Consider the following 27,193-nt stretch of genomic DNA (forward strand, 5'->3'; position numbering starts at 1 on the left):
GAGTACTCACTCAATCGTCGGAAAACCCCGGTTGCAAGCTCATGACTGCGTTTTCAATTGAATTACCTTGAAAGACGGGTTAACTATCCAACTAACCGAGTCTAAGAAATGTCTCGTTTACCTCAAAAGAAAAGTTATCCCTCGGCGGCTTATTAACTTTCTTGATTGTTTGATTAATTTATTGATTTTTATCGTTCCATTTGTTTCAGAGACCTTATGCTAACATAAACGATGAGGACTGAAGCCTCGATATAAGCCGTTCCTGAGGGAAATGGGAGGGGAGGGGTGGGCAGGTGATGGAAGGTAGCAAAACCTGATAGAAGGGCATTCATCGGCCAGCGTCGAACAACCAAATTCTAGATGTTGGGCTGACTGGATGAAGCACAGGAGGCCTTACGTTTCAGCGTCGATTATAAAAACCCGCAGCTGGTCACTGAATTTCGATGCAGACATGAAAATTCAAATCATTTAATATCGAAGTGTTACTATGTTTTTGTCTTCCATGGATGAAAGCTAATTTTTAAGAACACTTCTTCCCCCGAAGGTTCTCCCAAGATCATTTCTCGGGGATTCAGCACGATTGTTAACCGACAAGACTGTGAACTGCGCCTTGAATGCCTAATTTGGCTAATTTGGCTGGGCTCACTTTAACGAGCTTTGCAAACTGGCAACTTTGTAGACATACTTTATTCTTGCGGTAAGTCCTCTAAGGAATTTTCCCAGAATAATCGTAGAGCTTTACGAAAAAAAGGAGGGCCTTACGTTATCATTTACACAATGGTTTGCTCATAGTTTTAGTAGTTTAAAAGAACCTGATCCTAATAGCTTGAGACGGAGTGCCAAGTTCATCAGTAAAATTCTTTAGTTGTCCGCATAGTTAATTGAGGGACTGGTTATGAAACCTTGCCATGTTCAAAGTTGATAACAATGGTGCTGCAATTTAGGTTGGAAGGGCTGCGACGTGCACAATCTTTTGTTTTAACGTTCACACTACAGCTGATATTTTAACAGGAGCTTAATCTATATTAGCCAGTTATTCCAACACATTTCAAAATCTTTTGTGGTTTGTGCACGATCAAGGCCAAAAATGTTAGCAAAAACATATAAGAAACTTGTTTGGTTTCATGATCATTCTCCTATATTAACATTGTCGTCCGTTTCTACGTCAGATGCGACCCAGTGTGCTTTTTGTCTATTGTGTTTATGGTCAAATTTATCCAGAGTTTTTAAAAAATGATGTTCGTTCTAAGAGGACATGTGCAGGTGAGCACGTGACCATGCGCTAAAAGCTTTCTCGAGTGTTTAGCTCGTCTTACTAACCCTAAGAACAGTGACGGACTACTAATGGTTTCTCCAAGACTGTAGACAGCACTTCATTTATTCGATAATTTGCAGAGTTTTGCCCTAAGCGGCCGTTAATTTAATGTCAGCAATTTTCTTAAAAGTTTTTTTAACTTTTCCTGACCAACGCTCGATCATTTTTATATTACTAGTAAGCCCCATTCACACCAACAAAACAAGTTTAATTAAACCAGGTTTAACGAAATGAAAATTGGTGACAGAAAGCTGAACCATTGGCTTTGACATAGGATTCTAGTAAACTTTAACCTATGCCTTCATTTGTGCTAAATCTGTAGTCGGCAAAAACCCGAAAGCAGCTTTTGTAAAGGAAACAGTTTTAAACTGTGTTTAACTAAACAGCTTTTAAACTTGTTTAAGCCTTGGTGTGAACGGGGCATAGGAGATAAAAGGCACAAATCAAAGCACTTCTATTAGGCTTCTCTTATCTTTTTTCACCCTCCTTTTCATCCTCACCCTCCCACCTTGAAAGCCCTGCATGACTGACTCAGACTATATGATAGCAAAAAAAATTTCTTAGCAAAAAACAAAGAGAAAAAATATGAAATGACTTGTAGGATTATGGACTAGAAACGAATTTAGAAATTAAAGATGTGTTTTAATATTTCTTCCAATTAATAACTGAAGAAGATGTGTTAATGTTGTGAGGATGGCTTAGACTGAGTATAAGCTAGACTATGCGACAGTCGGACGTTTTGATATGATTTCAGCACTGTATAAAACAGAAGGCCAATTTGATGGAAGTAAGTGGCTCAATCTGTTCGAGAACAGCTTCAGTGTTGTTGTATTTAAGTGGGTAGATATCATAACTCCTGCAGCATTCAGAAAATATGTAAATTTGAGAAATATAACTACAATAAAAGATAAATAAAAGTTTTCATCTTGTAGCCACTTAATGTAGGACAACGCCTGCGCGAGCAACGATGTGTCATTACCCAATCTACAAATGAAACTAATCTTCACTTAATTATTGCTCTCCTGTCCCCATGTGACCTCCTACTATCAGCGCTCCGCCACACTAGTAACCCCTTAACTGAACCTAAGCCTAAACTTAAACCCTAAAACCATGCTCAATATATTGCCAAGCCAAATTTATTTAGTATTAAACTTGATGAGGTACATTCAGTCTGGTTTAGGTGGTCCTTGAGCAGTTGAACAGCTTTAAATATGATTTGGCGAAAGCATGATGACTGACGGCTCGAAAGCTAAGAGTCACGTGACTGCTTCATGCGCCTAGCTTTACCCTTGTTGATAGATACGGCGTTGTGATCACTTGATTGTTATAAAAGAAAGTGTTAAGCTGTCTTTTCTTGACTTCATAACTTCATTATTTTGCTTCATGGTTGGAAAATTATCCTCTTTTCTAGTTTATATCATGTATGCATAGAATCCAAGGCCCATAATTAGCTGAGCTGTCGAACGCACAGCGACTGCTGGTTATCAAGGACAGACAACTAAAACACGCCAAATCTAGTGTCTAGCGATTACTTATACTCTCTCTCATACGGGAATGGCATTCCAATTTTTTTAGGCTTGACAAACATCACCCATTCGTTGATCGTTCATGAGGAGAATAAGTGCGATATAGGCACTGAGTCCGTTTCAAACAGGACCATCTCTTGTTATTAAAGAGTCGCAAATGGGAATGTTTGGTTCAACGGAGAAAGGGACTGGATTGAAGAATAGCGACAACACAATATAGATCACCCTGCATATTTTTTTAGGCACAATACTAGTTCCAAGTTTCCGCAGTTAACTAAGCCCATTCTCTCCAAAGATAGGCTGTAACCACTTATGACGTCATCATTTTCTAATTTCTAACTAGCTTCTAATTTTCAAAAACTTTTATATCTCAGGGACAAGAAAAGACATCCCAAAACTAAACTAAGGGAGGATGAATACTAAACACAACATCCTCATTGCGAAAGGCCTTTTCCATAAGTTTATCTTATTTAATAGAAAGGCCTTTCGCAATGAGGATGTTGTGTTTAGTATTTTCGATGTCTTTTCTCGTCCGTGAGATGAGTTTATCTTATTTAATAGAAAGACCTTTCGCAATGAGGATGTTGTGTTTAGTATTCATCCTCTCTTCGTTTAGTTTTTCGATGTCTTTTCTCGTCCCTGAGATATTAAAGTTTAAAAAAAAACTCTTCTAATTTTTAAAAACTTTTATATCTCAGGGACGAGAAAAGACATCGAAAAACTAAACCAAGAAAGGATGAATACTAAACACAACATCCTCATTGCGAAAGGCCTTTCTATTAAATAAGATAAACCTATTTTTTACTTCAAAGGCTCCTTCAAAAAATATATAGGACTTAATTAGTTTTGAATCATTTGAAAACTAATAAGTTACTTTACATTTTAACTCGCGAGTTTTCAATGATCATTTCGCATTTAAGAACACTGGCGACCCAGCGTGCCTAATTTGTTATCCACTCATACTCAACAAGAGTATCACGGAGCAAAGAAACAGAGAAAGCTTTTAACTATTAGAAAAATACGGCGACTGGAAATGAAAAATAAAAAATTGTTTTCTCGATATGAATTAGTTTTGTTTATTACGCACATTATCAATCACAGAACATGTATTAACTGATTATATTTGATAAGTAAATCAAAGCAGGAGATGTTAGCAAGTCCTACTGGTCTTCTGTCTCGGGAATGGCATTTTCGTGGCGACGACTAGGAATCCCAACGTCGTTGTTTTTCAATCCTTCATCTGATAAAAAAGGGAACAAAAAAAGGTTAAAAGGACACAAAAAAGAAGAATTATAATAGACAAATCATGTACCAAAGGATTTAGGGATTCAGTTGCGTTACAAGAAAAAGAGCTCAGAGAACTACGGCCGCCTTAGAGAAGGCTTTTTCGAGATCCTCGAAATCAAATTTTTGTGTCAAAATTTCTTTCAGTAATCTTCTGATTCTGTTTTTTTAGGGTACTGAAGTCGGCGACAATTTAATTTTATGACTTCACTCATTGAAGACTTATACCTGGCCGACTACTATGATTGTTAAACTGATATTCAGACTCTTCTGAACGATTTTGCTAAACTGACGAACAATATGTACGATGCAGTCACAAAGTTCCAAACACGAACTATTCACCTGCTTCTTTCAATCTTGTGGTTGTCATGACAACCACTTGGCGTCACATCAGCACATTCCTGCGACCTTTTAGTGGTTTCAATGACGTGTGAACGACCTTTGTAATTTCCAAGAGATCAGAGATACGACATTGGTTGTGCTCGCGCTACAGGGTTAACTCGTGATTTTTTTTCTTTATTTGACACTTTTAAAAGTCGGCAATTTTATAATTTTGAAAACTTTTTAAAAACTTGGCTTTTAAAGGGCACCCTTACGTCAGTATATCTTTGATTGTCATTTTCCAACAAAAGAAAGTGGGCTCCTTGTTTCAGTTTCGAGGGAATGACGGCCGTTCAACATAAAATCTTGAATGAAATGCAAAGGCTCGAACACAGAAGCCAATGCAATGCGACCTATTTATATCATTATTCAATAAAATCATGAACCTGTCTTGTTGTTAAGTTTTGAACGACTAGTAGATTTATAGTAAAACAATTAGATTATTCGCTCTCGATTTCTGTGTGTGATAGTACGCGATAGAAATCTCGAGCTCACAATCTAATTGTTAAGTAGAAAAAAATTTTCTGTGTTCAACATTTCAGGGGGATGTTGTTGTTTTGTTGCGTTATGCATGTCGATATCAGGGATGTTGATTTTGTATTTCGTAGTGAGTTTCCGTAATCTGAACATCGGACAAAAGCCTGTTTGATCACGAGGGGTCGTCCGTGGTCGGTTATTTACTGAAATCAAATTGAGCTACCTACCAACCACCACCTCCAGCTCCTTAAAAGTGCATCCAATTTCGTTAGCTGCCTGACAGAAGTACTTCCCGTGGTCACGTGGACGTATTTTGACCAACGACAGCAAGCATGTTTTAACCTTGCGAGACTTTTTGTCGCAATTGGGCACTTTCAATACTGAAGAGTTGACAAACCAGTTGATCCGATATGGCTGCAGGTAGGTTTTAAAATACCACGCTGGGTATCTGTGTTCTGGTTCCCTTGCAGTACAATTCAGAGTAATACTTGAGCCTTGTCTAACCACTACAAGGTTTTTAAAACGCTTTGGACCTTTAGAATGGGACTGGTGATCAAGCTGGGTGGCGTACAGTTCCACTGTTGGCGAAACTAAGTCCAATTGCAAAGAAACTGTTAAGAGGGGTATATTTATTCGTAATGTATGTTTTGAACTGAATTTTCCTAAATAATATAACTGCTTCTCGTCAGTAACTTCATATACTCTTTGTAGATTTCACACTATGGGAACGGTGAAGTCTTTCATAGCTAGTATGCACACGACACTCCGAACTACTTTTTCCTCACACAAGATAAACTTCATTATTTCATCAGTAAGTGTACATGAAATTTAAACAAAATATTGTATTTCAAAAGAAAAGAGACAGGGAATAAAACTTCAAACACGTTCATGTCAAGTTTTAAGGTTGAAACCACATTTTATTACTGTTTGAAGGAAATTGTTTTACGGGCCTACACTTGATTTCAATAATAAATTTTCGTGTTCATATATATTGGACCACCTAGGGATATAGTGCCAAATGTTTTTATGTTACATGTCAGCGTTGCCAGTGAGACTCGCTGTACACTGAAGTTTGAAGTTTGCTTTATGTCGTGCTTAAGTCGTTGGTGTTCCATTGCAAAAAAAATCACGGATAAAAACTGAACGCGGTAGTATGATTCTCGCATTCAGTAACCATTTGTCCGACTGACATGGTTGGAATAATGAACATCGCAAGTTTTATCAACAGCCTTTGAAGGGCTGATCATCCGACGACATAGCCTGTTCAAGCAATCCTGACACGATGGATTTTAACATTTTAACACTGGCCTAGGGCGTGAAAATAAATACCAATTTTACTAGACCAGATTTATGATTCAGCTCGCTCAGTTTTAACGAAGAAGCTATATTGTAACAAAAAAGGGAAAGGGGCCGGTTTACATATAAGAAAAAAGAAACTCCTTTACCTCCATCAGATGTTTTTCCACATATCTGGCACCAGCTGACAATTGCAGAGGAGAAAATCACAACAAGCATAACAGTTGCAAAGTAAGTCTTCGAAGAGGAGTTCATTTTCCTTTAAAAAAATCCAAATTTGCAGCACTTTAATTCCTTGATCTTCAAAAAGATGAGAGATACTGAGAGAGGTTAGCTGAGAAAGTGATTATATCAAGGGACGCTGTCAATCATTAATTTGAAAATTACGTGATTATGCACTGATGTTTCTTTTTTCATAAAATATGAGTAATCTGATAACGTCACAAATAACATTAAAACTGAAATTACGGAATTCTTCAATGTAAAATGGTGTAGGTATATTCTCTGACAGCAATTTTCAAATCAATATATATTCAGAGATTGGGTTTTCTTTGAATAAGGATACTGTCTCTCTATTGTGTTCATTTTTCCTCTATTCTTTAGAAGAGAGTTGCATACTAAACATGTGCACACCTTTAGTCAACTTAAATATCATCTATTTTATCGGCATAAATAAAGAAAACTTTATTTATTGCACAGATGTTCAAAATTAAGCGAAATTTTCCTTTGTATAAAAGTTATATCTTGACCTCAACCTGAAAATCTATAGAAAACTGAAATCATATATATTTTTCAGTATATTTACACATTCCAGCACTCCTCCCAAAATACCCTGTGCATAATCAAAGAAACTGAAACTATTTGAAGTTTAACTTACCGTGTAGCATGAAAATTTTGCGGGAGTTTTATTTTGCGGATTGGCGATATTTTGTAGTTTGCGGGAACAAATTTTTGCGCCTCGAGATGACTGAAATTTCTGGTGGGAACTATTTTTTGCGATTCATTGTTCAAGAAGCAGAAAACTTCCGCAATCATTGAGAATGGATGTAAAAGATCTGGCATCGGAAACGCCCTAGCAAATGGTGTTCCCTCAGATGACTCCATTCGTGCCAATCTAATGTACTGATTTACTCTACACTTTACATTTTCTGTTCTTTACACATTGTTTTGTTTGCGAAACAGACTACCGTATGTGTCTAAGCTCTGGTTGCATTTTACAATGGAAAATCATGTCCGTGTTCTTGTTTGAGTCCAATTTATAACGCCCAGTGGCACAAGTCTATTTCAAGCAAAGTTTTCAATTTGACTGAAGGGAGTTATTTTTTGCGGCGTTTTATTTTGCGGGTATTTTTTTCTGCGGGAACTAATTTTTGCGGATCGTGGTCAAACCGCAAAATCCGCAAAAATAAGAACCCGCAAAATTTTCATGCTACACGGTATATTTTCGTACAAAACTAACTAGAAATACGTGACTCGCAAAACCGCGCGTAGCTAGGGCTGGCTGGAAAGTTCTGTTTACTCGTATTGAAACATCAAATGAGGAGATTAAAAGTTTTCTAAACAAAGCAACTTTTTTGATGAGCATGGTCTTTTCGTAGTTCCACAGGCTCGTTTGCGGTTGAAATCTATTTCTGACACGACGAAATGTACAACGGGCGTGCAGTGCTGTCGTGTTCGATGACTTTATTTTCCATGGAAAATTATTTTACAGCGGACACAAAACGTGTAATTTCTTCAATGCAATCTTTCACAAAAAAGGTTTCTGGAAGAAAGCGAGGGATATTTCCATCCAGAGAACGGAAAACTTTCCCGATCTTTGCAAATTTTTTTCCAACAAACTTCGTCTGACAACAGCATGTCTCCCAATCTGTTGCTGCCAAGCAACCTTTCCTTTGTCTGACGTCATTCATACTTTGTTTGCGCACTGTTGCGAAAGACTTTCGTTTTTCATTTGTTTTAGTATATATAGAAATATATTTTCCGCTCGAATTCGCGCGGCTTAGCTCCCGAGCGCTGGCCTTCGGCCCGACAAATTTATTAACCTCGCTAAGCGAGGAAAAAGTTTCCAGGCAGGATCAAAAAGAAAAAAAAATGAAACGTGACAGGGAGGGAAAACTTTTAAAAATAAGTTTGGCATCATCTTGAATCTGTCATCATCTTGAAGTCATAAAACCTCAATTTTGAACAAACAAAAAAAATTAGGAGAATGACTTATGCACCGATCAAATCGAAACTTCAACATCCCCCCCCCCCCCCGGGCAAACCCCGGGCATTTGACTATTTTCTGTGCCCAGGAGTGGGGAATTTGACGGGTAAGGCCTTCCCGGGGGTAGGGAATTTGACCTTGCCTGGGTGGGGTGGGGAAAATTGAACCGGAAGTGTCAGGTTTCAAATCGCGTTTTTTGGGGGGGCGCCGAAGTCGCTAACAGCTATAAACACGTGTTTGGACGAGATGGAAGAGTTTAACGGAAGAGATACAGGATTACATAAAAAGCTTACAAAAAATGGTCTTCAAAAGTGAGAGTGCTTAAATATTAATTCTTTTTATAGATTGTATATAAACGATGTTGATTTTTTATACAATGAGTCAAGCTGCGGCTTTGTCCCGCAGTGAATAGTGAAAGAAATAAACACTGTCGAATGAAAAACCGCTTTGGCTTAAATTGCAGAATATCCTGCCACTTGAACAACATTCTACGTAGCCGGCTATTAACTAATTAATATGTATTTCTAATTCTTTAAACGATTTAGTTTTTTTATGCAATGTATGCAGCAGCAGCAATGTATTTATGCAATGTATGCAATGCCTTTCTCCCGCATTTGTGTCTGCAGAGGTTTTTAGAATAGCCATAAAACAGCAGTGAACAGTTAAAGAAAAAAAAAACATTGTCGAATGAAAAACCGCTGCTTTGGCTTAAACTGCAGAATACCCTGCCACTCGAACAGTTTACGTAGCCGGCTAACTCATTTTAAATATGTTATTATGCATTTCTCGTTAAACAACCTTTGGCGTGTTTTGGAGTTAGGACAGCTTACACTTGCTGATTGACATTGTCCGACTTAATAAATTCAATTTCCAATCACTAGTTTCAATGTTAAAGTTGTGTTTTTTTGTAGTAACTCATGACAGGAGCAATTTGTTGTTAACTCATAGTTGCTGGAATGGCATTCAATGGCCACATTGGTAGTAGTGGTGATTACTCGCCGCTGGCAATGTGCCAAGTTACCGAGACGCTGTACAATCAAAGGCTCCTGTGAGCCAACTCGTGAATGCAGAAGTAAACGCTGGCAAGGTATAAAACATTGTTTGCTTTGTGTTTGGTTGGCCCAGGATTCGGAATATAAGCTACAAAGGCTTAAGGGACCTCACTGGCATTTTATTCCGCATCCTATAGGCCACTTCAAGTAGATTTTTAGCCGTTGCCCTCAGCAAGATTGAGCTCCTTGAATAATTTTGTATTTTTAAAGAAAGTTTTAATTCTGAATATTGTTTGGAGCCTTTGGAATGGTTGGCTTTTTTAAAAGCCAAAAAAAAAAGAAAAGAAAAAGAAAAAAAATATTTTAGTCAACGCCCTACGCCACAGGACGACGTGGTCCACAACTTCTGAATATGAGATTAATTATCCTACAGTCGACTCCCGATGACTCGAATCTTCATGGGAAATTAAAAAAGGTTCGAGTTATTGCGAGTTGAGAACAAACGACCACGGAAATAAGAAAAAACGGTGTTCTATTCATACAGTGTATTACATTTTAGGAAAATTTAATTGTAGAGAAGTCGAGAGAAAATAGAACAATATTTCTAAATTATAAATCAGAACTTAACGTAACGCGAAACAAAAGAAAGCAAAGCAGCATGAGAAGACAAGTAGCTAACGCGAAGTTTTCAGGTTTCAAAGAGAACATCGCCGGGCTACTGTACCCTAAACCAGCGAAACCTGAACTGGACTGACACACACGGCTGACACACCGTCAGACGTTCCTCCTTCACATTTTATTCTTCCATTTTGCGCGAAATTTGTGTTGCCTTGGACGACATTCTTGACCTTGAGCGGCTTTCGACGCGGCTCTTTCAGTCAACAAAATAGGAAGTTGTCCCTTAGTTTCACTGTAGTTTCGGTCAATGAAAGGAGTTAGCAGACAACACACCTACTAGTGTTTTCTTTTAAGAACTAAACTTATTCGTTGAGTCGATTTTACGTCCTTGTTTTTTGTCCCGTAATGGCGGCTGATGGTGAATTCATGCACTATACGTAACTTAATGATTTTGGTTAAATTTCGATTAAATTAATATAAAGTTTACAGCTGATCGAGCGAGCGAGCGAGTACAATTCAGTCCACATCACGAAAACTCGTTCATTGTGCATGTGCACATTCACGAGTTAAAAATAAATGTATTGATGTGTGATAGATAGCGTTGTATTCTGGGAGGAAACTACAACGGATCGGAGTTGTAACTTTTGTCGGGACTTTGTATGCGGGTCATTTTTCGGTTTCCATTTTTTCAGGCATATTGTAATCAAGTGTCTTTAATTTGTGGTAGCTGCTAATTGTCTTATGAATGGAATAACAATGATTTCAAAAAATGCCCAAAACGATGAAATACCCCCCCCCCCCCTCCCCTCAACGTGTAAGAATACACCAGAGGTGAGTTAGTTTTCAGTTCATTTTATTGAATGAAAGTTAAAATGAAGCTTTATTTAACGTTCGGAATCGACAATATTTTAATTCCCATAATTCCCATTAAAGTCTCAACAGCCGCCTGTAGCCCAATACCGCTTGCACTCAAAGATCATCGTCCCACCAGTAATACATTATTACACGCTCTCTAGTGACGCGAGCTTGGACTGCCTGTGTTTTAATATACATTCATATTCGAATAGACCATTTCCGAGTTGCTTTGAACCTTATTATGAAAGCGAGGCTAAGTGCAAAGTTTTTGTTATGAAAAGTAGTTTCCATTCACATGCAAACAAAACTAATTTTCATATGAAAAGTTTTGCACTTAGCCTCGCTTTCATAGTGAGGTTCACAACAACTCGGAAATGGCCTACGTATTCATTTACTCATCCTCCACGGATATATTACGAACTCTAACCCAGGCTACTCCACAAGAGCGCCTGCACAAGAGCACTACACCGTCATCGCAGACTGTCATGGGCTCGAATCCCGTTCGAGTTTGAATTTTTTTCACGCTTTCTATTCGGAACTTTCTAAGTTGCGTAAATAACTGCGAGAGTCTTCCTTCCGATTTACTTCACCCTCAGTTCCAATCAGTGTTTAATATATTCATATCCGTTTGAGAGAATGTTCAAGACCGTGGCGGCGAGGCTTTAAGTCATGTTTGAAAATATAATTTATTTCCTATACCTAAAGAATCAAATGAAGACGTTAAAGGGGAAGAATCACGCGAATCTGATGTCATTTTAAAACCCAAAAATGTTTGTCTGTCAACAGAAACATATAAGATAATTATAAATTATCAGACCACGAGTTGTCCTTTTCAAGAATTGAGTTGATCTCTTCTTTCCTCTCGTTGTTCTAAAATTGTTTTGTAGCTACGTGGTGAAGCTCTTATTTCACCATTTTTAACCAAACAGGTACGTAAACAGGTCAAAAACACCATGAAACTTTCCCTTTTAAGCGACAAATTATCCAGGGAATGTAATTTATGTAAAAATTACACAACTGACATGGGAAGTTAATTTATCCACTGAATAGACAATATCAGAAATGTGAGCTCTAGCTCTTTCTGAATTAGTTTGTTTAACAGCAAAGACTTACTGCGTGCCTGAAAATAAAATTCTACTTTCAGTACATAAACAACTTGGGCCCCAACGAAAATAACTACTTCGGAAACCAAAATTTAATGCACCGCGCATTGAATTGACACAGGAAGTTAATTTATCCACTGAAGAGACAATATAAGAAATGTGAGCTCTAGCTCTTTCTGGATTAATTTATTTAACAGTAAAGACTTATTGCGTGCCTGAAAATAAAATTCTACTTTCAGTACATAAACAACTTGAGCCCCAACGAAAATAACTACTTCGGAAACCAAAATTCAATGCACCGGCATTGAGGAATTTTAGATTCAAATTTCTTGTCTCGCATGATAATCATATTTACTTTTCTCCACAACCGATAAAAAAAACGGGTAAGCTCAAATTTATAAACATTTATGCAAGATGTCCTCAAAAGCTATGGTGTGTTGTTAAAGTAGTTTTATTTAAAAATTCAAACTGCGTCAGCCAAACCGATAATCGGCTGCCAAATGATTTAGGATATAATTAGTTGCACGTTTCCTCAGGTCATTGTGTATTGAGAACACGAACAACATTTCATTATCATCTGCAGGGACAGTTACAACGGCTTAAGCGCTCGGTTAGTGAAGAAACACACAAACGTCTATCAATCTGGTAAGTTATATGGGCAAAACGGGTACAACGATATTAAAATACGGCGACTGTCAGGGCAGGATACTTGAAAGACAAAAACTAGTTTAGAATTGCTGTACCTTTGGACTTTCCTTATCATATTCCTGATAGTTTTTTAACTATTTCAGCCCGAAAAACATGGAATTAAACAGAATTCATAACAGTCTGTTTCTGTATAAAAGTACATTCTTTTTTTAATTTAAAATGTTGAGACTCGATTGATAAAGGGCAGGAAGTCTTAAGAAAAATCGAGCAAACGGTTTTTGACTCTTGGTGGCTCTAATCCACCTGTTTGCAGCGATGATGCAATGATGTTGTGCTATTAATACGCTTTGATGGTGTACATGCGTTATTAATAAGTCATGTTGTGTGTATTTAAAAGTACGTTTAAATGGTATGTTTTTAACACACGTTATTTCAATCATAAAAGACAAGTTGGTATTCAATCAAAGGGCCTAGCTTTCCTGTAAGCACGGAGCTGTTTAAAATCTAATTTTCGTGTGGTTGTTATGATGTGGTTGTTCTTTTGATGGTTAGAAGAATCGCTGAACGATTTTACACTATTTTTAGTCAGCAAATTAAATTCAAATTATCACATGGCGTTAGGAGATGCGCGCCCTGCCGGATTGTTGATACGTGTCATCCATTCACCCGTGGATTGCACGATGACGTTTGTTTAACTGCCTTTTACGATATAATTAGCTACTCACTGCTCAATTCTATAAAGATTTCCTGTACAAGTAGTAGTATTAAGTTGAATAGATTAAATCGGTGAGCTAAATTTGGCTGCAGCTTCAGGAGCAACCAAGTTTACGTCACGGGGACATTGGAAAAGCCCTAATAAGATGTTATCGAAGTAACTCGTTGCTAAAGCAAATGAAACGAAAGACACGTACCCACCTCAAATTTTCGTAAATTTACTGTGCTCGCCTTATTCTATGAGTTATGGAAAATACTTCCACCTTTTTAACTTCATGGCTGTGATGAAACTTGACTACACTTTTGTACCTTTCCAAGCTTAAACAAATTGTCGGTAATTTCGGATTTGCCAGTTTTATTCTTTACCTTTTGGTATTACGTGACGTTCAATAAATTGTTCTAAGATTTCCATTCTCGTAAACAGCATACTAGCGAGGTAACCTGCGTACATTATAACTCACTAATAAACGCTCGTAAAAGGTGCATGAAGGAGTTATAATGAGTTCCATTCGACTTATAGGTGGCACCATTTCTTTGACCCGCTTTCAATAACATTACTGACAACAATTAGAAGAATTACACTGTTTGTTCACAAAAATAGGTACAAGAAAACGAAAAATATATAGAATAACTGTTGTAAAAGAAAAAAGGCGGATGACAAATTTTACTTTTTCACTTGAAGAAATAGCAAAGCTATGCTTAATTTGTGACACTTGCGATGTCTGTTTCTGTTAATGATCCGATATCTAACAATCACGAGTAGTGTAGTTTTCCATCTTGTCTCGGGTGTTGTGCAGTTCTGGGAACTTATAACGAAGACAAAAATGTCCAGTATATAGGCAAGAAGGACAATGTAAAAATAATTTGTTATTCAAAGAGGTGGCCTGTTGCATCGAAACGTTAACTTGCACAGTCATTCGGTAAAGGAATACAACAATCATATAGCAGCAGTATAGTTGTGGTCGGAAATATTTGCTGTCACCGATTTCGAAATCAGGCTTTTGTAATGAATCTCTTGGTGTTAAAGCAAAACTGAAGCGCTGATACTCATGAAATGCATGATCGAAACATTCGAATAGTTAAGGCGAGTAACCTGCAGAGATCCCCCGATAAATGATTTCATATTGATTTACAAGTTCTTTGTGTCATATGAACTCAGTTGACAGATAGGGGGCTAGCCGTGGGTCCCATTTCCCCAGGTCCATCCGGCCGAGGCGCCTGGATATTTTGTTTAGAAAAGAGAAGCTAGTCAAAATTTCGACAAGAGGGGGTCTCTATAGTACCTGAAGGTCTGGAGTTAGAGCTACTCTCTCATTTATAGAATAACAGTAATAGAATAACAGTAACATTGTTTTTTTCTTATGTAAAGCCCTTTTCCTCAGGATCTATATGCCTGTGAATCATTTACCAAAGGTTTCTTTTACACGGGCAACCTTCGCTTATATATTTTATTGAGGGCTTGTTGTGAACCCTGACTAAAGCGCAATATACTCTCTCATTTCCCTGCTGGAATAAGTAGCAGTAAATAGATCGAAAGTGCAGAAATGTTGCTCTGGACTGTCTGTTGCATAGTTACTTTTTTTTTTTTTTAATTTTGTGTGCATGGCTACAACCAAATCTATTGTTGTGCAGCGCACGTGATACAAGATCAACTATAACTGAAACTGAATCACTGCTTAACGACAGAATACCGCGGTCGAAATCTTGACACGTAGGGATTAGAGTATAACCACGTGCTCAAGTAACAGTTGAAAAATATTACATGAGGTTCTAGAAAAACAGTTGAATGACCTGAGAAGGATATTGAAGGGAATTAACTTCCGGGAAGAGGGAAAGTGGCGGCACAGCACAATAGATTGTTTACTTCACGCACTACATTATTTTGCATAAGTACCATCTGCTTCGCCGACCATCTGAACTACGGTAATCGAGGAGGCAAGTCGCGCTTTTTGTTTTCTCGCCATGATTCTCTGTAAGAAGTAATACTGTTTACAACAAGAGGAAACCACAACTCTTCTCAGATGCGAGGTCGATCAATTGTAAAATGATAAGGTTTTTGAAAATGATATGCATGATCGTTTTTACAAGGAGTTAAATAATTATTCACATTTTAGTTCACGTAGCTCAGTTATGACTTCCGTACTCAGCTATCCATGCTTTGTTTTCATGATCATGTATCCCTTGACTCATTACTGCGGCTTCATATCAATTTCGTGGTGCGTTTATTGAAGCGGGTTTGGATGGCAACGTTTTTAGTTTGTGAGCAACATGTCCACGGAATCAAAGTCTAATGGAAGTTCTGTTGTTTCTCTGGAGAGTAATAATTATTCATTTGGAGCCGATATTTGGCAATATTTGTTATAGCAGGTTTTTTTTAAGTGCTTTTCCTTGAATATCCTAGTTTTCAAGGAAAAAAGGCGGCGAAAGCCTTTTTGTTTATGTTGCGGGAAACATATTTTTTTCTAATTTTATGACAAAACGAAATTGTTAAACAAACTGAAACAAAGAAGGAAGTACAAAGAAGAAATCTGAGAAGTTGTGTTAGCTAATAGACATCACGCAACGAGGAATCATGCTAAAATGTATCACGCGCAAAGGTATTAGGCAAAAAAGCATTTCGCTAAACGCCATAACGGCGTAAAAAGCAGATTACCCAGAAAGGCACGCATTAGGCATCAAGATACACGAAATGTGTCTTCCAGTTCCATACTTTTTCAGCAAGTCTGGTGTCAATCAGTCTCGTAAGCACGGCGATAGGTGGTGTGTATCAGGGCTGACTACCTCTCTGAGGTTAACTAAAGGTGGATTTCCAATGTGGCGCACATTTTACGCACAGATGGTTTTCCTTGCGTCAAAGAAAGGGACGATGACACACGGATCTACGAGCTGCTAACGTAACTGGTGGACTGGTGATTTTTTTTTTTTTTTTTTTTGCGCACGGACGTGAATATATTTAATGGCTTAACAACCTACGCGAACGAAATTAGAGACTGTGTGGGCAACTTGTCTAAACGTTTAAAGTTTAACAGCTCTCGACTGTTACGTTAACTCAAGCCGTTTATACATCGATCGCTTTTTATTTTATTTGCGTAATTTACTGACGTAAAGTCAGTTAATTTAAAAATTCACATCCATCATAGGCGCAACGTATAAATTACGCTCCAGGAGAAATCCACCTCACAGATAAAAAGAGTTCAACGTTTTACGCTCACACACCGGCCTTTCAATGCGTGCATCCAGAGGGCATTCGTTTTCCTACGAACAGGTAAAAAATAATTTAAATTCGAAGTTTTGTTTTTATTTGTCGTTTCCACGACTTTCGAAAACCGAATACTAATATACATTTTAGTTTATATAAACAAACATGCATTTTGTTTGTGGTTGTTGTTTTTTTTTTTCGTTTTCGTGTCATTTACATTTCTGACTTTCGCTGACCGGAAGAACGTCAGCACTTCCTGTCGTCATGGGATGGCTCTGAAAGGTCTGGATCTTGGAAGAGTGAAAATTGCATTGGGAACTACCAAGGAGAAAATGGCGAATTCTAGCGTGGACGAAGATCTGTTCTATTTTGAATTTTTTGTGTGTCAGATAACGGGAGAAAGAAGAAGTCTTTCCCTATAGTATTGCAGCTTTAATATTAAAACATGAGCATTACAGTTTAATTTATAGTTATAGCAAAGAGGCGGGAACTTGTTTAACAGTCTTGAGAAGTCAGGCTCACAATCTGACGACGTAAGCGTCGAGTAAAAGATCTTGTTGTGACGCAGCGGAAAACACAGTCTGAAGTCAGTTTGTTGCTAAAAAAAGCTTGTATCCTTAATTGGGTTTACGCGGAAAATCGTCTGTCAAACGATTAACTGGAACTGTGCGCCAAAGAAGTTGTGGGGTGGACTGGTATGCTTGAACTGTCGGTGTTGTTTGTAAAATGAAAACAAAAACTACGGCTATATTTGCTGGTTAGTCTTCGTCTTTTATGGATTTTTTGCCATGCAACCAACTTCGCAGTTTGGTAGGTGGGCAGGGTAATGATTTGGCGAGAAATAATGCTGATCACACAAAGAGAATTTGCGTACGGCCCCGACAAAATCAGCAGATACGAAATTATTCAGTTACTTGCCTGGGACGCTCAAGAAAGCCTCGATACCAATACGTCAGACTCCTTCCTTCGCATGATAGGTACAGCATCGTGCTTGCTGCTTGCCATAACGAAAGTAACCCGAAAACTTGCAACCGAAGTAAACGCGACCAGCATTCCACGACAAGCTCGGAACGTTAACCAAAACACTACCAAGCCCTCTCTTCCCAAGCTTCCCTTGGGCCTTTTGTCATTTGGAATGCGAACGATTGATCAATTCTTCGAGCAAAAACAAAAATTGAAAATTCGGATTGGAATTTTCTATTTTGAACTTTCTTCTAAATCCACGTAATCGTGGATGGTACAAGGCTATGGCAACGGTTTTCCTGTGAATAAACGAATAACACAAACTGTTTTATTTTCTATTCAATACTCAAGGAAAATAAGAAGTCTAAATTTTATTTTTGTTTTTAACATAAGGAAAAGCGATAAAGCGTTAATTTATAAAATTAATTAGCGTTTATTACAACACCCTCCATGAAACCTGCCTGCAAACCATCGGTGGTAGTGGTCTGAAATAAAACTAGTCCAAGGTGAGTTTACATGTGATTATTATTCAGACATTTGAAGAACAGAAAAAAAACGACCAAACGAATTTCATTTGGAGTATAACTACCATGATATCCTACAGGCGTATTAAAGAAAAGTAACAAGGCAATATATAAATTTAACTGCCGATACCACTGAATAGGTTACTAAATCAATATTTTTATCTTACAATCTAGACAGTATCAAACACATTTCTTGGCGTTTCATGATGTCCGTCCTCTGTTGGATGCAGTATACCAAGCATTTCTTGTTGCTAGTCACCTGTTGTTTTTTGGGGCTTCCTTCCATCACAAGCCAGATATGTTATGAAGACCGGCCTAGAGGAGGTAAGTGTGACTATACTAAAAGATGATATCATTTCCTTTTTAATTAAGTTGTATTGACTACAAAAACCTTTCTGGTGCTAAGGTGTTATGATGTTTGCCAAAGTTCACTTTCAAGCGGTGTTTTGTAGTTTCTTACACTATCGTCAGTACTCTAACAATTTAAAAAGTTAGAATCTAGGAGCCATATCATAAGTATAGAATACGTAAATTATGATCACCCAGTTAGGTGTAGTCCAGAGAAGGACTGTTTGTGGTGACATTGGCTGACGCTTCAACAACCTGGGTAGAAGTCATAATCGGAGTCCTTTCACTCTGATGGTAACGTAAGCCCCGTTCACACCAACAAAACATGCTTAAACAATATATGTAAAAGCGTTCTCTGGTAAAACGATTGTAAAAATTATAAGCTTTCGACAGTCAATCTACTGTCTTCAACAGATAAAAATGCGTGATGAAATAAACCGCAAAGAAAAATTTAAATATGGAGAGTAATATGCATAAGTAGAAAAAATTCATATAAGGAAAGAATGTAAAAAGCATACTAAAGGTGCTAAAGCTAATGTTTGTTCAAAAGAACGAAATATTGCCTCGACAGTTTTGGCCGTGTGCCATGATTCCGTGTCTTTCTGGTGCGATCGTTTCCTTTATCATTGTGGCATTGTCATTGTGTGATTTACAGGTTCAGGCATGTTTTGAAACGTTCGAGCTTTTAGCACATTGTTTTGTATAATTTTCAGATATGCTCCTAGATATGATTTTTTTTTTCTGGTGTCAAATGAATGTAATTCCATGGACATGATTTTATAAAAGACATTGCATTGGTCGTATTCAGAAGGTCGAAACTTAGGGAAAGGAAATTCTTGTTGAAGTGCTCTTATAGGTTTGTTGCATTGTGACTTGAATGCCGTGACTTCTAAGGATTCGAGTGATTGGCTCATTTCGGTCGTTGCGTTGGGTCAGCGGCCTATTTGAAAAACATGCCAACTAATTCCTTAGGTGTTGGTGTCGGATGATTGTGACGATTTCTTCATTATGTCAGCAGTGATTTTTATTTTTTTATTATTACATTTTTTTGGGGGGGGGCGAGGGGGGGGGGGGGGGCATTAGATCGTAATACGGTTCTAACACATGTAATTTCGCTGGCTTTTCCAGATTATGGAACCAGGTTTAACAAAATATAATGAAAATTGGAAACAGAAAGCTCAACCATTGAATTTGACATAGGATTCAAGTAAAATTTAACTTTGCTTTTATTTGTGCTAAAGCTGTAGTCAAACAAGAATCCGAAGGCACCTTTTATGAAGAAAACAATTTTAAAATGGATGTTTAACTAAACATCTTTTAAACGTGCTTAAGCCTTGGTAGCTCTTAAGCCTGGTTTACATGTAGGACGCAAACATAAGCCTAAGCACAAGGATGTTTACACGTGCGATAAGCATAAGCATAAAGTGATATACGCAAGCGCAGAAGCATAAAAATTTAGCGCAAGCGCGCGGCTGGGCTGCCTTTTGGCGCGAGATTTGATTCCAACATGGCGGAAAATGGCAACGCGTGAGTAACTAGAATGTACGCTGACAAAATGTCACTGTTTTTCAGTTTCCTTTCCATGCGCTTGTGTTTATGCTTGCATCGTTCCGGTTTACACGTACGACGCAAGCATAAGCACAAGCCCAAGTGAATGGAAATCGTTCCATTCTCTTGCGCTTGTGCTTATGCTTGCGTTGTTGCGTCGTACGTGTAAACCGGAGCAACACAAGCGCAAGCACAAGGCGCTTATGCTTGCGTCGTACGTGTAAACCAGGCTTTAGTGTGCTTCCTGATGAATGGGGCATTAGTCTGCTCAGGCTAACGAAACGCCATCTCACTGGTCTTTATTAATAATAATAATAATAATAATAATAATAATAATAATAATAATAATAACAATAATAATAATAATAATAATAATAATAATAACAATAATAGTCTTAATTCAACTAGGCAAAGGATAAAAATAGATATCCTAAGTTACAGTGAAAAAGTAAAAAATTAATACACGATAAAATACAACAATATTACAGGATAGAAAAATACTATACTAAATTATATTTAAAAATAAGTCTATTTACAAAAGTTTTTTCTTGAATCTCTCCGTTTTTATCTTAGGAAGGTGACACCTTCTCCTACGCAAATTATATACTGGTTCTTTTTCATTGGGAATGATCCCACCTAGCATATGATTATTAATAGCTGTTTTAAAAGCGGATTTATCTTGCCGTTCTAAAAGATCAAATATGCTGACTGTTAAAGAGGTGAAATGACGCTTATGGCACCTATCCAAACAGTTCATCATAACTTATCTTCTTATAAGTAAACGCATTATATGCAGTGGTCTATTAATTGACGTTTGTTATAAGTTATCGGTCCCGTATAATATGGCTGTATAATTCATTTTGGATTCATCGTGGGTTTCTTTTGGGTTTATTTAAACTTGGACTTGTAGTTGTCTATTACTGGGGCAGTATACGGTGATTCGTCAAAAGAGCTGCATCTCTTAGCAATATTTCACTGAATTTGTCACCCAAAAACCTTGAATTTAAAAGTTTGCAAACACGTAATGCATGCTGTTGAGTTTACTTTCAACACAGCTGCTTTGTCTCAGCAAGGCAGTCGATAACTGAACATAGTTTTATTGATCTGCCTTTTCAGGTGCTCCTTTAGTTAATATCTCCACATCTCCATCACTGCATCTGTGGACCTTTGGCACTTCCCTTAATTTGACTTGTACTGCACGTTTAACTAAAAACTATCCATGGAACACAGAGAGGGATTCCAAACCAGTGAAAATCGAATGGTTTAATTCGTCAAAGGTTCGAATTCGTATTTGCCCGATCGCGAGAGGCGAGTTAGCTAACGTTATGAATTGTACACTTGTTCTTGGCGCCTTTATTGGACGGAACCTCAGTGACAGTTACACTTGTAAAGCAAGCAATGACAATGGCCATTGCACCACGAAGACGTTTGATGTTCCCATTGGTAAGAAGGAAGTTTTAGTATTCTGAACCCTATCTAGACCGGATGGGGTGGATTCTGCCGGCAGCAACTTTGAACCTGAATACGTTTATTTAATAGAGAACTTAAAGGGGAAGTATCACGAAAATTTGACGTCATTTCAAAACCCAGAAATGTTTGTCTGACGACAGAAACAAAAAAAGGATTGCCACGTTTGTTATAAATTATCACCCCAATGCGATAAAACTGTCGATTAGTGCCAGAGACAGAGTAGGCCGGTATGGATTAAAACTTGAAAAATACTAGGCTAATGTTTTTCAAGTTTTCGTATTTTTGTTTCAAAAATGCGCTACAACAGAGTACGAGTTGTTCCCGTCAAGAATTGAGTTGATTTCTCTCCTCTCGTTGTTCTAGAATTATTTTGTAGCAAAGTGAAGGTCTTATTTCATCATTTTTAACAAAAGAGGTCAAAAACCCCATGATACTTCCCCTTTTAACCACAGACGTTTTTGAACCACGGATGGATAACGAAAATGGAATTTTTCCCTTTTTGGAACGTTTTCGCGCCATCGCGTTTGTAATGTCAAGCCACAGTCATCAACAAGAGCTTTTCCTGTCCTTGGTAAGGAGCAAAATAACGCCAAAAAAGGAAACATTCGACTTCCGGTTGCTGTCCGTGGCTGACGAACGTCTGTGCTTAAGTTTTTCATTCATTCATTCATTCATTCATTCATTCATTCATTCATTCATTCATTCATTCATTCATTTTGCCATTAACCAAGAAATACAACACTGAAATACGTCATATAAATGCTCAATAAAAGCTCCCTAATATTAGCGCAAATCCCATGAAACTTCAGGACTTTATCAGAAATTTATCTGGAAAAAAGTTGATGTGGTCGATTAGTGCCCATTTACTTTAATGTAGCCATGGCAACTAATTTTTATAGATTAAACTATGAATGCTCCGGTCTGAAAATACAAAAACAAAGCACGCACTAGATAAGGGTAAGGTTCATACAGGTTGAAAGAGTATATAACGATATCATTGCATGAATAAAGGTGTTTTCTTACGACTAATTGTTAAAGTTTCAAACTCGTCTTGATACTGATTAATACGATATAGCGTGTCTCTCTCCTGTCCGTCGATATTATTCTTAAGTCAACTATTAAGTGATTGAAAACTCGCCATTATCCAGTTAGCGGCAGGACTAAAAAGTTAGTGACGTGATGTCTTCAAAACAATGAAAGCGAAGTTTTTCCAGCACAGCCTAACTGTTTAGATTAAAACGAGGCTCTTAATTAATAACTCTTGTCAAGGAAGGAACCTACTTTTATTACTGTGAATGTGTTCTGTGCATCTCGAGATACAAGGGTTTCCTATGGTTAGTGCCTACTAATTCAGGGATATTTTTCCACGGTTTCTTAATATGCGAAGAAAGCAAAACTTAGCGGAAGTGCTCCTTGTATTCATAAATAAAAATGGTGGTAACCATGCATTTTTCAGAGATAATTAATTTTTAATTTGGGAAAAAATGCCATACATGGCTTTGAATTTTAGCGCTTTTTAGAATCATTGTTTCTTGATTATCTCTAAAAAAAAATGCGTGGTTACCCCCAATTTTCTCTTTGGATTCCAATAGCCCTTGCTAAGAAATGCTTTTCCTGCACAGTCATAAACTGCGCAAAAAATACCTCTGTATTAGTAGGTACCGTCTTTAAAACAAAGTGGCATGCACCCATAAAAACGTATCTCGAGATATTTGGTGTTAGCTGTAGCTACATATTTCTATTATTTCTGCTGGTTAGACATTCAAAGACCAAGAATTGTTCCAGAGATTCAAAATGCGAGCATTGGTGCAAACGTGACATTCACATGCAGAGTTAGTGGCCATCCCAAGCCAAATATTACCTGGATAAACGGAAATAGCTCAGATATTTCACACACCAAGGCGACGGTGCAGCCTATAACAGATATAAAAAAGGGTCAGAGCCAACTTGTTATAAAAAGAGTAACCAGAGAGGACTTTGACAGTTATCGCTGTGTCGCGACGAACAGTGCTGGAAGGGAGACGTCAAGGGCCGCTTTCTTGTATCAGGAGGATACAGGTGAGAAGCAACGGATTATCACGAAAATTAGAGTAGATCCACCATTCATTCACTGTCTATTATACAGTTCCTTATAGATAACGCACATAGCATGCATTTCAGACAGAGAACAATAAGAATTATTTTAACAGTAACAATTCTTGACGTACAACACCAATACCATCACCAGAAAAACAACAACAATGCCTTGCTCTTGAGGTTGGGTTCCTTTCATATGAAAACAAAATATATCGCTATACTTTAGTAGTCCATGTCCCTTGAATAGGAATATGAACTTCGAACACGTGAACACGTTGCTTAATTAACCCAAGGGATGTGTCTTTTTTCCTTCTTTCAGTTCCAAGGCTATCTATATACGAATCAACGTCACAACACGACAAGATCGTTGGCATTGCCATCCCTTGTATCGTCGTAGCGTTGACTATTTGCGGAATCAGTGTATTGTATTTGTATCTTCGGTCAAGACGTTCTAATGAGGTACGCAACACGTCTGCCATGCATGAAGAAGCTTCGAATCCAAACGTTGCGAAGGAATAGTCGCCTATTTACTCTTAGAACGCGTCTTTGAATTATAATACCCAGTTACATTATAGTACCATACATCATTGCTCTTTTACAAGTAGACTCCTTTACTGTCATTTTCTGCTGATCAGGAACATAGAGAACAACGAATAAAAATAGAGTTCGATTCCCAGAGGTTTAGTTTGGGACACCACCATGGCCGCCATTTCTTTGTTTTGTGACACCAACATGGCCGCCGTGACGTCATGTGAAAACACTATATATCTTCTCAAACTATTGATAATTCTTGGAGAAATTCGAAGCAAAAGTTCACAAAATGTTATAATAATTAAGATCACATTTCCAAACCTCCTTCACGGTAGTAAGTTCCTTTGTTTTCTCTTCATGAATTATTAATGAGTTTGAGAAGAACCAATCAACAACAAAAAAATTCCGAAGTAATTGACAATACCCGGAGTGCAAGTCCGGACTGCTACAATGTTTGACACATTAACCGTTTAGTCAATGTGTAGTCGTAAGTAAAAGGCTTATTTAAGATCAATCGTCGACATTTCGACAGGTATATCAAGCGACATAAACCGAGTAGACATTTATTTCACATGCGTAGAAACTAAGCGGTTCATAATTTTTCTAAAGTGAAATGCTTCTTTTTTTTTCAGCCACGTGACACAGAATTCGCTATGGTCTCCAGTCGCTCGACGGATTCCGAAGAACGCTGGTCATTGGAAGCTGAAGTAATGTCATCGGAGTCTACTACCATACCTTCTTCAGAAGAGATGCCAGAACACCCTTACGATACTATCGATAGCCCGGCTTCACCTTTATTGGCTCGAGGATCCGACACCGTGCACCTGATAGGTCCTGGAACAGAACTGTTGTCAGGTGAAGTGATGCATTTGTAAACAAAGACAAAGTGTTCGTCGTTTGTTACGTTCACTAGACAGCCAGCCTTACTCGAAAATTAGCGCGTGCTTAAGAGTCCATGGCATGGGTTCCTGACCATAATGAATGCCTATTTGTAAAGTATATAACCTGCGTATTTCTGATCTGGCCAAAACTACCTGCATTTCAAAGTCTAGCTTTGAAAAGCTCGTGTCCTTAAAAGATAATGATTCTTGAAGTTCCCCGAACTATTTTCCACAAATTTTAAATTCCTATTATTTGATATTTTTCGAAAAGTCTTATGCTTTAGCTATGGAATAAGATTTTCATTCTGTACGTTTTGATACTGTTCGAAAAAAAATTAATCTAAGATCTCGAGTGCCAGGCTCAAATAGTCCGTTTCAATTGCCTGCAGGTGCATTCCGTGTTGATCTGCCAAAGAGAGAGTTACCTCCTACACACAATGATGTTCATTTGCCTCCCGAAAGACCACCAAAACCTAGAAAGAAAGAAAACGCAGAACAACAAGTAGACTGTTCTGGTATGCAACAATCAAAAAGACAGACGCCAAGGATTGATGACCTACAGAACAAGGATACTGCTTATCATAGCGCCGAAGGAAATGCAAGCATTTTCATTGACTCAGACACTGTTTTGGACGACAAAAGGTATCATCATGCTCTTCTTTACCCATCTAGACTACTTTTACTTTTTTGTTGTCTTTGGTGTTGCTTTGTTAAAAGAACAAGAGTAAGATGGAGGCACCCCCTTCACCCTCGTCAAAACTCCGAGAGTTAGAAGTTATCACATTGAAATTTAAAAGGTGAATAGTACAAACAGAAAATTTCCTTTGAGGCCTACAACTGGAGATCATGGCGTGTCATGATTTCTAAACGAAAGTTTCGTTGGGTCCGTGATCTTTGATTTCTTGATTTCCTTAAAACTTCATAAAGACAAAATTTGACCAAGAGGTGATTACTACTTATCAGGAAAGGACTCAACAACCTCAGTTAAAATATAAAAGTTTCATTTGAGAATCAATCTCTCTCATTGAAAATACAGGAACATATTTCAATTTCAGAAAGAAAAGCTTATCAATATATGGTTGTTACGGTAACATAAAATTCCACGAACGTTGAGTATTCGCACCAAAGTATTCCCAAATAAATGTCTAATGGTGCTACTTCCCGAAATTATCACAGGGACACGAGTGAAAACTGGGAGATTGACCTGGAAAGGCTTGAGCTGCTTCACGATGAGATTCTTGGAGAAGGGGAGTTCGGAGTTGTTTACAAAGGGCGTTATCGCGGAGAAGATGGACAAATCTTTGATGTAGCGGTGAAGGAGTTGAAAGGTAGGAATACCGTTGTTCAAAATTTCACTTTTCGTTCTGTGGTTAAGTGTGGTATTAAAATGCCCACGACCTTTTGTTGTTGTTGTTGTTTTGTTTTTTTGTTGTTGTTTTTTTTTTGTTGTTGTTGTTTTGTTTTGTTTTTTCACCTGAATCTCTACATCACTCTCAAAGAACGTTTACGAAACAAAATTGCAATTTGCAGGGAACTTTATTTATTTTAAAATCTCTATATCAGTTGTTTTTTGTTTTTTTTTGTTTTTTTTTTGCAGTCCACCAATAGTGACAGGTTTACAATGCGAAGCAAATGAAACACGATTCCCAACACCGATACCCAGTTACACCATATTACAAAACAATGTCACGCTTTTGCTAACCAACAGCGTTTGCAGAGCCCAATTATGTCCTCGATAAGTTACTGAATCTGAACTCAACTTGTTTACTTGTGGTCTGATGTCTCATGTTCACTGGTAAAACTCATCTGCGGCTTTTCGTAATTTACATTGCATCTGAAGGATAGATAGTCAGATTGATTGATTGATTGATTGATTGATTGATTGATTGATTGATTGATTGATTGATTGATTGATTGATTGATTGATTGATTGATTGATTGATTGATTTTCGATTGCATGTATCGGTGAGCTTCTGGCAGCACGTTTAACTATTCTTAAATAAATTTAGTCGTACTAGATTAATATTGAGTGGACTTTGTGGCCTTTTGTGCATAGATTCCTCAAGTGAGACTGACAACTCCGAACTTCTGAGTGAGATAAAGATGTTAAGACAAGCCGGGCGGCATCCGAACATAGTCCATTTAGTCGGGGCTTGCACAAAGAATGGTAAGTTTTAACCAAACAACATTTATCTTCGTCCACAGTTAAAAATTAATCAAAACCCCTATTTCTGAGCT

The 27,193-nt window shown here is 37.7% G+C and overlaps 3 protein-coding genes across 5 annotated transcripts in view; 2 read left to right on the forward strand and 1 right to left on the reverse strand.

Annotated features, from left to right (window-relative positions):
• The window catches only part of LOC146486104 (fibroblast growth factor receptor 2-like), a 55,754-nt gene extending 54,760 nt beyond the window's left edge, over nucleotides 1-994 (forward strand). Inside the window, exon 14 of the mRNA XM_085098233.1 lies at nucleotides 210-994. Within this exon, the coding sequence (XP_084954359.1) occupies nucleotides 210-242 (33 nt within the window). The 3' untranslated portion in view covers nucleotides 243-994. The remainder of the gene's footprint in view (nucleotides 1-209) is intronic.
• The window catches only part of LOC146486103 (fibroblast growth factor receptor 1-like), a 94,708-nt gene that overhangs the window by 58,495 nt on the left and 9,020 nt on the right, over nucleotides 1-27,193 (forward strand). The window contains exons 1-9 of one of the 3 annotated variants that reach the window (XM_085098150.1): nucleotides 12,620-12,698; nucleotides 18,276-18,425; nucleotides 21,114-21,440; nucleotides 23,226-23,525; nucleotides 23,863-24,002; nucleotides 24,707-24,929; nucleotides 25,345-25,597; nucleotides 26,132-26,283; nucleotides 27,012-27,122. In XM_085098150.1, the coding sequence (XP_084954276.1) occupies nucleotides 18,305-18,425; nucleotides 21,114-21,440; nucleotides 23,226-23,525; nucleotides 23,863-24,002; nucleotides 24,707-24,929; nucleotides 25,345-25,597; nucleotides 26,132-26,283; nucleotides 27,012-27,122 (1,627 nt within the window). In that variant the 5' untranslated portion in view covers nucleotides 12,620-12,698; nucleotides 18,276-18,304. Of the gene's footprint in view, nucleotides 1-12,619; nucleotides 12,699-18,275; nucleotides 18,426-21,113; nucleotides 21,441-23,225; nucleotides 23,526-23,862; nucleotides 24,003-24,706; nucleotides 24,930-25,344; nucleotides 25,598-26,131; nucleotides 26,284-27,011; nucleotides 27,123-27,193 lie in introns of those variants that run through there. The other 2 variants (XM_085098142.1, XM_085098157.1) reach the window with 2 other exon arrangements.
• On the reverse strand, nucleotides 3,890-6,624 carry LOC146486106 (uncharacterized). The gene is made up of 3 exons (XM_085098426.1): nucleotides 6,429-6,624; nucleotides 5,211-5,573; nucleotides 3,890-4,081 (listed from the first exon to the last, which is right to left on the reverse strand). The coding sequence occupies exons 1-3, from the start codon at nucleotides 6,532-6,534 to the stop codon at nucleotides 4,002-4,004; spliced, it is 549 nt and encodes a 182-aa protein (XP_084954552.1). The 5' UTR covers nucleotides 6,535-6,624; the 3' UTR covers nucleotides 3,890-4,001.

The sequence above is a fragment of the Pavona decussata genome, unplaced genomic scaffold (genome assembly GCF_977016875.1).
Source record: "Pavona decussata unplaced genomic scaffold, jaPavDecu1.1 SCAFFOLD_21, whole genome shotgun sequence".
In the NCBI taxonomy this organism is placed as follows: Eukaryota; Metazoa; Cnidaria; class Anthozoa; order Scleractinia; family Agariciidae; genus Pavona; species Pavona decussata.